Below are 12,015 nucleotides of genomic sequence, written 5' to 3' on the forward strand. Positions count from 1 at the left end.
TTCCTGTAACAACCTGTAACTAACAGCGTAACATAAACCAAGAAAAACAAAAAAAAACGCCTATAACATCTCTCCACACACACAATGGGAAAGCTTTCATTCAACAGGGTGTGTTCATTAAACCACTCAGAGGTCATAAGGTATCCAGGTTCACAGAGGGCAGTCATACACTTCAGATTAAAACTCATCTCATGACTTACCATAGGAATCCATATATTTATATATACATATATGTGTGTATCTCTATGTGTGTGTGCAAGTCTTTACCTTAAGAAAATGATTTTCAGAGGTTTTAATAATCGAACATCACTGGAACATAACCTGTTGTTAGTAAGAACTCTGTTTGTGATTGTATGAGTCCTTTAATAAGCACACTGAGCCTGGTGTGTTGGAGTTTGTTGGCTCTCATGTGCTTTTGTAATCCCTCTCTCCACTTGCCCCCCCCCCCCCTTTCTGTCTGCCTCCCAGTGTTGGAGCTGCAGATAGGATCTTATGGAGCATGAGAGACCACTGCCAGGACATAAAATCCACTATAGCACTAGAAGTTCCCTGAAACACTCATGAGGACGTTTCCAACCATGAATGAAATTAATAAAGTCCTTTTAATTGTTCTACAGCATCATTCATGTGAACCACAGTGGTTTTGGTGGTGTAAAAAAAAATAAAATAGGCAAATGAATTCTCTCACAGATGGAAGATGAAACTGCAGTAATCATTCCCCCTGTTACCCATCAGCTAGATGAACATTTAGCTGGTAAACATACAACAGTATTTTATTTTGCTCTTGCATGCATCCTAGTTATACAACTAGCTCCATAGCATACACAACCCTGAAGGTGAGGAGGCTTGAATACTAAAGAGACCCTAATAATAATCATCCCTAAAAAAGAAACATATATTGTTCCTGGTTATACCTCAGCACAGTTAAGAAGTGAGCTGGCAATGAAAAATAAGCCAATAAAACAAGTCGTACAGTCTTGCTGTGAAGCCAGAGGATCATCAAAGTTATTATAAATCATCCTTAGAGGGACATGAACGTGTTTACCAAATTTAACGGCAGTCCATCCAAAGGTTGTTGAGACATTTCAGTCAAAAGTGTAAATGTGAACCTCATGGTGACGCTAAAATCAAAGTACAAAAATCAAAGTTATTAGGAAACATCCAGCCGTGTAATTGTCCCCCTCCAATAAGCTGAAAGAAAGCTGATTTGTTCCCCTCAATATTCAGTTAAACCGACTCCAAAACACACTGGATGTTTATCATTCACAGAAAACCTGTTGTGTCTTGTTTATGTTCATGTTCAGCACCAGTGAACACAACAGCTGTGAGCGTGATGTCAAAGCTTTGGGTCCTTCCTGTAGGTCCTGTGGGCCGCCGCCGCTGCTTCAGCCCTGAATGTAATGAGCTGAGCCCTGCATATTTCTGTCCCTGACATACTGATATTTCAATGCAACAGCAGAGTGGAACTTAACGTGGAGCATCGGAGGGGGGAGGAATATGTTGCTGCACATAGACAGAAGATGCAAACACTACAACACTGAGCTCTCCAAAATCACAAATCAACTTTCATGTATTTTGCTTCCTCTACTTCTCTCTAATATTTTGCATCTATTACATAATATGACTCAGCCAGGTCTGACGTGTGTTAGATTAATGTCTGAATCTTACCGATAATGTGGTTGAGGTGTCACTGAATGTATCCAGGATGTTGCAGAACAATGAGTGCATCTTTAAGAGAGTGATGTGCACATTTACACACATGGCCACTGGTAAGTTCATTAACACGCCAACAGGATGGTAAATAATGTTCTGTGTTCTGCTTCACGCCTACACAGGTCAGCTGTTACACACAGTTTTCCAGTTTATACAGAGGAATTGTTGGTAATAAAGCAGCTCTTCTGGATGAACCATGAGCTCCGTCACAGCTGTCGGGATATTTTTATTTTAAAAGTCCAAGATAAGCATATCATTACACACAAAATGGAATATCAGCGTTTTATCTGTGTTCTGGGACTGGAGTTGCAGGTGTGAACTTTTCAGCAGCTCAGATAAACCTGGACCTCTTTCCCACCAGTCCATTTAAAGGATCAGTTCATTCCTTTTTTTCCAATCCCTCTAGTAGTTTCTCTCCATTCAGAAAGTTTTAGGTTTATTTGTGCATCCATCTCAACACTGTGATTCCTCAACAGACTTAATGGTTTTGTTTTCTACCCAAAATATGATGACTACGAATAACCTAGTGCACCCCCACCACCATCCCACCCCATACCCACTTGGTTTTCCAATGTCTGATTGAAGATTTCACCCTTGGATACATCGTCTGGGAACCATGAACGTCTCTACAAGATTTTGTGGCAAACCATCAAGTAGACATTGAGATATTTCACGAGACAAGTGAAAACTTTGACCTGCTGGTGGCAGAGATTCATCCCCTGGGGAACATGAATGTCTAGAAAGGATTTCATGGCAATCTATCCAATAGTTGTTAAAACATGTCAATCTGGACCAAAGGGGCAGACCGACAGACAGAACAACCGACAGAACAACCGACCATCCCTAAAGCCAAGATTAGCATGGCTAAAACTGATATTACTATAAAAAACAAAACTAATTCAGCCTCATGTTTCAAAATGTTTTTCACCTGAAATGAATCTAATCAACAGATCGTTTGTGTTCAGCTGCAGGATCTTTGCTGCTTTTTTGATTTTTTTTTTATTTTGACCACATTTAAGCTACGACCAAATAGTGAACAGCAATCTGCTCCATCGTTACAGCATTCACAGGTCATAAAATACATGAGATGGAGAATAAATGTCTGCAATCAGTGACACGTAGAATCCCTGACAGCGAGAAATCGTGAGAAAATCAAGATTTCTGCTTTTTAAACATGGCAGTTCCAGTGGTTTACACAGTTGTGGCTGATATTTGAATGAAACAGGTGTGAGATTGGTGGATCAGATAGAAAAACTGACTCCAGACCAGACTGAATATGTCACTGACTAGGATGAATATTTCTCTGTACAGTGTTTTAAGTGTCTGAAATCATAAAACAGTTTTTGAAAACACAAACAGAATCCTCCCTTTACTGTTTCCTCTCCTTTTTAAATAGCAGCAGCAACAACAATAAAACCAGGAAGTGACGTTTCTACCAAGTCTGATGTTTTACAGTCCAACAACCTCAAGAATGAACCAAAGCAGCCTGTTAGAAAGTCATGAAGGGGCAGAACCGACGCCGTCAATTCTGATGTTATTGTCTTCGCAGCTCAACAATAGACGTATGACACAAACAGCCAAGAAAAACAGAGCCGCCGGGTTTTTTTTACTCATGAGACACCAAAACAAAGAGCTTCAGAAGGAGCCGGAGCCTCACAGAGACTCTTTAATTACAGGACACTGGTCTGTAACAAACTGGTGAGTAAGAAAGAACTGTCACTGGTGAGTAAGAAATCCCCGCAGGAAGTCTGCACAGTAAACAAACATGTCGTATTAACTTTACATACAGACAGAGGAGAGCTAGCAAACTAACGACGCCGTGATTCAGATGTTCATGTTGTAATTAAACAAATGAGTGAAAATCTGGCTTCATCTTATCTGTACACTTTCTATTATTTTCCCCATTAAAACATCTTTATTTGAGGATTATTTTATGATTAATTAAATGATAAAATGACAGTTACGTACAAAAGCTATCACAAGTTAGCAAAGTTTAAACCTTTAAATTGCTGAATGTGATGAGAAACCCAAAACAGAATGAAATCAGAGATGTTTGCTATTTTTAACTGACAAATGGTGAGCTGATTATCGAAAACGTATTAATTTTTAAGCCATTTTCTGTCAAATAAATAACCAATGAATTACAATAATTATAATAAATCTAATCATTTTATAGTTTTGCTGTTTTTTTCACCCAAAGTCACAAAACATATTTTTTGTGCAACGTTATGATCTTGAACCCACAAAATAAATCATATTTCTCACTCTTTTCACTGTTAATCCTGCATCAAACCTCTCTGATGTATTAACAATGAAACTTCTTTCCGTTTTGTCTTTAAAGCAGCCGTGTTAAGTGTAATGAATAAGCCTGCAGGTCATTGTTGACCTGCTGTGACATTCTTCAGCAGGAGGGAAAACGCACTCTGACACAGTGTGTGGAAAAAAAAACACACACACACACACACACTCTAAAGCCATTAACTGCAGCGTGTTGAGAGAGAAACTGCAAGGACCGATGACCTAAATTAACCCACAAAGGAAGAAGTTCATTAAAGTGACTCCTCTGAGTGTCAGAAACACAGAACGGAAACAAACTGCTGCACGTTTTCAATGATATGAGATCAGTGAAATCTAAGACGCCAACTCGAACAACCTGACGCTGTAAAGCACAAAGAACTACAACAACCATGAGCCACTGCACCTGTGATCCCGACTGTGCTCCTTTCAGTTGCTTATTAAATGAAATACCAATCAATAACCATCATCAGATAAATAAACAGCAACACTGCAGCAGCCCAAAAGACCAAAGACGTTCAACACACAAGCACAAGTCGTAGCTGAGAGGCTGCGTTCAAAGGAGGGAAGAGAATATTATAAAACACAACAACAATAAGCGACTACAGGAAATAAAATATTATATCTGTCTCAGCTCAAAACTTCGTCAAGATTTCAGTCACTTTTGTGGGCAAGCATATATTAGATTTTAGATGTGATATTCAGTTGTATGAAACTGAAAAGAAACTGTAGAAAAATGTTTCTGAACACCAGAATCTGCATCAGTTGATGAGATCTTAGAAAGCTGCAGTAAATTCTGACCCTTTTCCACCTCTCTCTTCTTCTTAAAGGCATCTTTAATATACACATTTTGAAATTAAACATCACCTGTTCATTTGTTATTTGTAACATTAACAGCGGAGTTCAGGCTCAAAATATGGACTACAAAAATGAATGTGAGCAAATCTCATATAAGAAGTTTTCCGCCTCTGTTGGCACATTTCTAGTTTGTATTTAGCAAAGTGATCAGTGAAAAGATTCCTGCTGTGTGTGTGTGAATCCCAACATGCAAAATCCACAAGAGTTTCGTTATGAGACGCGTTCACAGACACAGACGGCTGCAGCTGCTGCTGTCGTCACTTTAAGTCGCCCCCGTTCAGGATGTGAGTGCTGTTTGTTTATAGGCGGGTGGGTGAAGTGCAAGTGGAAACAAAGACGGCGTGTTCCACAAGACGCTCCGCGGAGAGGAAACACCTTTTTAACCTCGCAGGGTCAAAGGTTACTCTGACCTCTCTGCCTTTTACGTCCACTGTTGTGAGTGTTTGTGTGTGTTTGTGGAGCCAATAAGTCAATGCTGGTTTGTCTGACAGGAGGGAGAGGTGGACAAAGTGTGTTTTTGTTCTTTCTACTGCTGGCTGTGATTAAAATAAAAATAAAGGATGAATTAATTCCCCTCAAGTGTTTATTATCTTCCTAAATTTCTGCTGCATTAAACATAAGAATGTGTATAGAAAGGATGAATAAAACAGATTTAACTGCACAACCTTCTAGTTGAGTGGCTGGTTTTCTCATCCAGAGCAGGTTACAATTATGAGCTTCAACTCTCAGACTGTCAACATAACAAGCAGTAACAAGGTCAAAGGTCAAAGCCACAGCCCCCCCTTTCTGTGGCCATGAGACACAAGCACAAGGTTTTCAGCTTCAAGTAGTAATTTACTCCCATCATCCATCAAACGCAGATCCAACTTTTTACCCCTTTGAGGTTTTTAATCTGGCCCGTGCAAACTACATTTTCTTTTGGGGGACAATAAATGTCGCGTGTCACGCTGTGCAGATAATAACAAGCGGAGCATGTTAACGGTGAAGTGAAACGCACAGATTTCAGTGCTGTAAAACTGCAAAAGAAGCAGCAGAGAGGAGCCGAGCAGGGCTGGGCTCGCAACCAAAACCACCGAAACCAACCGCCGACCGAAACCATCGCTGCTATAAAAACCTTAAAGGGTCGCACACACACACACACACTGGCACAGATGCAGATAATAACACACCAGCTACAGCACACAATAAGCACATTGTAAGTACATGATAGTTATTATAATAAGAGCAACATTAGTGCGGTTAGTGATGTTATTTATGCTGCATAGAGAGAGAGAGATGAGGACTCACGCGTTGCAGTAGGGTTTCTTGTCATAACCTTTGTAGTTCTTCATGTTCAGGGTCATCTTGCAAACCTCGCAGTGGAAACATCCTTTATGCCAGTTCTGAAGACAACACACACACACACACACACACACACACACACACACACACAACACACACATGCACAGAGAGTTACATATCAATATTGATTTTAAATGAGTCAGTTTTGGCTTCTGAAAAACTACTTTCGGACTCGTTTTACAGCTTTGTTTGTTTTGTCGACGTCCCTGCTGCTCAGCGCTTCTCAGAAACCACCTGTCAATCAAGTAGCGTGGGCGGGACTCTTCTGTTGACGCAGTGTGACAGCAAATGTTAAATATATATATTTTTCTTTAATTGTTCAGATCAAAATAAGACAAACCGCTAAATTTAAGTAAGTGAGCTCACCACCAAACATTAGCTCGTCCTATATCGGGTTCAGATAGACCTCCATCTGTCCTCTATTAGGATTATTCAAATCCTCAAAGACTGAATCAGTACTAAACTATGTGTCTGAGATGTTAACGTGGTCATATGTCTTCTACGTTAATCCTGCACTTATCTGCAATGACTGGGCATGATGTTGTCAAATGCAAAGCGTGTTGGTAGCTGTACCACTATGGAAATATTACTTCCTGTCAGCCAATGGTGTCTTTACAATACAAAAGTCAGTTAGCAGACTCTTGAAATTTTCTGTTGTTGTCATCGGAGGCGCCCGATTCATTTCAGAAGTGTGTGTGTGTGTGTGTGTGTAGCGGTAGATAAACCAGAGACTCTCACTTAACTCTTGCAGAATAACTATAGTTTGCTTGCACCACAGGGTGGCAGCCCAGATAGCTAAATCGCTGTGGCCCAGATCCGGCCCACACACGACACTTTCAGGACTTTCGCCCGGCCCACATATGGCGTGGAATGACGGCACTTGGGCGGTACGCTCCTGTTTCCCAGATCTGGGCCACAAGCAAGCCGTATGTCAACCAAGAACAAACCAGATAAACCAGAACTGGCCCACATCCAGAATACACATACCCGAGAGCATCTTTACCAAAAAAGGCCCACATCTGATTTGGGATATTTGGGCCATGTTTGCTACTTCAGGCTCACATCCATTTTGTCCGGGCCAGAAGAAGGCCAGCGGTAGTGTGGAAGTGGCCCATAAGCAGCTAACTAGTGCTTGTGTGATTAGATACAAGGTTTTTTGTTCAATTACCCAAAATTACAAGTTTACAGGACAGTAACACTTCTGCAGCTGAGTAACAGGAAGCAGACAATATGAATGTTAACGTTGTCCTTGTGTTTTAAGCAGCTGTGCCCTAAATCCATATTTAACGATAAATCAGAAAAAAAAAACATTACTTTCCTACTGCTTCACCTTCACAAGTGATGCTGTTGTGAAAATGTCATTCATAGCCTACAGTAGCCTAAATAAGGCACCTCCATTGCCTTTACTCAAAAGGAAATGCTTTTGAACTGTCAGTTCAATGTGATATCATGAATTAACCAATTCACGCTAACGTCCAAAACGTGTGTGCTGACTGGCTGGTTGCCTGTACATGATTGAATAGGTTCCACCTATGGACGTAACAGTCCAATTAAGAAACAGTCATTTCACTTAGAAAATATTCTACCTGTTTTATGTTTGCCGGCTTTATTTTACCTGATGTCTTAGAGTGGATGGGAATGACTGAAACGTCTTGTTAAGTGTTGACATATAGCATTTGCGGGGATACAGTGATTCATGACTTAAAAACAAAGTGGGAGGGGGGTAAAGTGGGGCAATGGCCCATTGGACCCTCTACTTCCAGCACCCTTGGTTGTCATTATTATATCATTGTTGCACAGAAACGCAGTTTAAGTGGAGATTTGATTTGACCTCATAACTGTGAAGGAATTTGACAAAAATTAAAGCAGTTTTGACATCAGCTGTGATGGATTCCACGACAAGTTTCAAGAGTAAATCAGTTTTTTATAGTCTGAAAACAAATGGAAATCAATGGATTCCTGGTAGATAGTAGAAAGAGAAAGAAACAACCCACATTACTAAAACACATTAACATTGTTTGCAAAATAGTTAACTGTGATGTAAAGGGGCTAAACATGTTGAAACAATCGTATGGTCCTTCACGCCATGACCAAAACTGCTTAGTTTCTAAAGGTCAACCAATTACTCATAATTATCCCGTCAAGACTGCAGTGAAGGAAGGTAATTTTCATTTAATTCCTGTCAACAATACATGCAGTAATCTACACCTCAGATGTTGTTTCACAAAGTTTTAAAAGATCTTGTTGATGCACTTTACTTTTCTCTGTGGGCTGAACGGATATCGGTCCGATACTGACTCAAGTAGCTGGATCGGGTATCGGTGACAATGGGTTGATCTGTTATTGGATACCATTATTTCAATAAATAACAATTCAATAAATTTATATCTATGTATTCATTTGTTACACTTTGATTTACAAAGTTAGGAAAGCAATGTTTAAGTCAAACCTGATGTTGAACACTGGTATTAGATTGGTACTCGGTAATGGCCAATACCCAAAGGCCAGGTATCGGTATTGGTATCAGTATTGGTATCAGTATTGGTATCAGGACTGTAAGAATCAGATCGGTGCATCTAGAATCGGTAACGTCAAGGTAGCATCAGATGCTTTGTAGTCAGAAAACTGTCGCTGCATCCTTCTGCTCATTGCACTTAATAATGTCAAAACTGTACACGTAGCTAAAAAACTGTGGGTCTGCACACTTTTAAAGGGGTCAAACACCACTTATGACCTTTGAAGACCTCTATTGGCCAATAATAGGAAATGAAACTGCTCTGATCAAACATTTCTCCTCCCACACAATTCTCTCCTGAGCTTTGATGGCCTGTAATTGACCCACAAAAAGCCTAATTTCCACAGCTGATCCACGAGGAATGTTCAGTGACATACTAACATATCACTGAGCTGAAACTTGGAAAAATAATTGATATCGGCTTTTATTATTGCTTGATATTAAGCTTTTAAGCCTTTGTAGATGTAAATGTAAAAGAAGTGACATCCAGTCTTGCAAAAGGCTTTATTAGACGGGCCTTTGAAAGGGACAGCAGGGAAGTCTGAAGTCCTTGGATGGCGAAATGATTTCTTTCTTTCTCTCTCCCTCACACTCTCTTTCTCACTTTCTCCGTTCTTTGTTTCTTTGCCAGCCTCGTCCTCTTTAAATCACTGCCTCTAACACTGGTTTTGTCCTAAGTGTCTCTTCAGACTAGTCATGTCAGGTTTAACAGGACAGAAGTATGATCTTATTGGTCATTTTGTATAAACCGGATCCACTTGATTTTAAAAGATTCACCTTTTTCCACAGTCAACAAACAGTATATGTGCTACAGCTCCTTCTGGAATGGCAGTCTTATTATGAAGGGTGTGGGCTAATATCATGTGCAGTGCCTACATGCTGTTGTGTCATCTGATGCTTCATAGGACAGACAGGGAATGCATGAGACTGCTGAGGATAAATTAATAATTTATCATCATTATGCAAGAGACTATTACAGAAGTGTTACCAAGCAAACGCAAAAATCAACATTTACTTTTGTACACCGACATCAAAGAGGCTAAGATGGTTTTTACCTATAATAACCCCCGTAGTTACTATTTTTGTGGTGCTCAATGGTGTGTCAATGTTTATTTTACTTTTTAAACCTATGGAGGTAGCACTATAACAGTTTTATTTAGGGAGTTTTACCCTTTCTGTGATAGTCCCACAGTATAAAACAGAATTGAATACTATTACGATAGAGGATGATAGTGTCAGACCTGACAGCAATATGCATTTTTTGTGTATAATTGTGTATAATAGAGGCATTACTGATAGGCTGATATCAGAATATTAAAGCACTATTAATGGTGACAACAAAAAAAGATGAGATGTGCTACAATAAACATCCAAACCTCTCAAATCTTAGTCCAGTAGCTATTGCAATAGTCTTGGGTATTCGTGACTATATTGCATATTGTCATTAAGGATTGAATATTTTTGGGTTGTTTGACAGTTGGTCCACCCAAGAGAAGGTGTTATTTTTAGTCAGACTGTTGGCTACAGGCTCTACTGTCAACACATCAACTCTGAATAACCAACAACATGAAATCTACCTGGGAGACATTTACAAAGAGAAATATAACATGTGGTAACTAAGACAAACCTCCGCCAATCAGTCTCTTGGGTAAACACGTTTGGAGGGCAAAGGAGGGAATTAGGGTACAATTTCTTTAATATGCTGTTTTTCCATCTGGGTGATTGGACTGTGGATTAAAAGATCAAATGAAGTCAACAGTAAACATATGCTATGTACTGTATATCTAAATATATGCAATACATACATTACAATACAATTACTGTCTATGTTCTGTTTTGTTTTTTTCAGCTTGCTTTCTATTTGGGGGAGGGGAGGTATTTACTTCGTTGTTGGGTTTGTTTATTAGAGTTTACGTGGAGTTTATATTCTTATATTCTTTGTATGACAATAACATCATAAATTATAAGAATTAAAAGGGGTCACAAATCATAATTCCTTTCATGTAGCAACAAAAAAGTTGGTCACACACAAAATGAACTCCACCAAATATGATAAAATGTATAAAAATGTATGTAAGTATGCATGTATGTACAGTAAGGGTGTTTATGTATGCAGATAGATAGATAGATAGATAGATAGATAGATAGATAGATAGATAGATAGATAGATAGATAGATGAGGACCACAATAAAACACAATAGTCTTTTAACTTTATGGTGTTATCCTCGACATTTTAAATGAATATATATTTGTCACAGTGTATGACATTGTCTATATATTTGTTTTTATATGTCAAATAAATCAAATCAACAGCTTTATCATAGTCTATATAGTCTATAAGTCTATCTATGTGCTATAACTCAAAAACGATCCTAAAAAAAGTTGTGTTATTATATGTGTATTTTTGGTATTGACTGTGTCCTCTGACAGGTTTGGGCAGATATTTCAGGCTGAAGAGCTGACTGACACAAGTTTATAAGCTACCTGCGTCTCTAACAACTTCGCATCTTGTGATCCTCCTCCAGCTTTCACTGCGCTAATTTGAAGGTTTCATGAAGGTTTCACTTCCGTGACTCTGGGTATATAATTTGTCCACAAACAAAATGCTCACCTTGTCCAGGCAGCTGACTTTCTCCGTCGGGTAGACGATCTTCCCACAGCGGGCACACTGAGGGTTCATCCTCCAAACCTCCTCTGTGCTCTCCAACGGCTAAATCCCTCCGGTTATATGTCCACAGTTCACCCAAAGGTCCCGCCGAGCCACCCTTCAACCTGCGACGCGATAAACAAAGTCAAAAAAGCTGAAAGTCGTAGAGAGAGACGGCTGCTCCGCACCTCCACTCAGCGGCTCACCGACCGGTCTGAGCGCTGGATGCTGAGGGGGGACCGATCACTCCATCTGCGACAAGCTAGCGGGAGTTACCACCGAAAACACCGGAAACTACCGCGGACCACCCGGAAATAGCTTTATGTTACCGTCAGAGTAAAAGTTTAAGTAGATAGATAGATAGATAGATAGATAGATAGATAGATAGATAGATAGATAGATAGATATTGGTTGGTTGGTTGGTAAGTAGACCAGATAGACAAGTATTTTATTAATCCCCATTTTATGTATGTATCTATTTTTATTCGTGTTTTATTTAATTTTCTCTCAATTTCTTATTGAAATTTGTATGTATGTACTTCACGTTGATAAATAATAAAATTCTACTTAATTAAAAGTATAGAAGTTTTACCAGCTAAATTTACTTAGAGTCAAAGTATCACTTTGACTTTAGTACCTTAAGTA

General features: G+C 39.3%; 1 protein-coding gene across 1 annotated transcript in view; it reads right to left on the reverse strand.

Moving 5' to 3' along the window:
* The window catches only part of LOC137172968 (LIM zinc-binding domain-containing Nebulette-like), a 42,877-nt gene extending 31,216 nt beyond the window's left edge, over positions 1–11,661 (reverse strand). Inside the window, exons 1-2 of the mRNA XM_067577619.1 lie at positions 11,335–11,661; positions 6,154–6,248 (exon numbers count right to left, since the gene is read on the reverse strand). Of these exons, the coding sequence (XP_067433720.1) occupies positions 6,154–6,248; positions 11,335–11,403 (164 nt within the window). The 5' untranslated portion in view covers positions 11,404–11,661. The remainder of the gene's footprint in view (positions 1–6,153; positions 6,249–11,334) is intronic.
* Between the last annotated feature and the right edge of the window lie 354 nt (positions 11,662–12,015).

Source organism: Thunnus thynnus, chromosome 21 (assembly GCF_963924715.1).
Source record: "Thunnus thynnus chromosome 21, fThuThy2.1, whole genome shotgun sequence".
NCBI classification, from domain to species: Eukaryota; Metazoa; Chordata; class Actinopteri; order Scombriformes; family Scombridae; genus Thunnus; species Thunnus thynnus.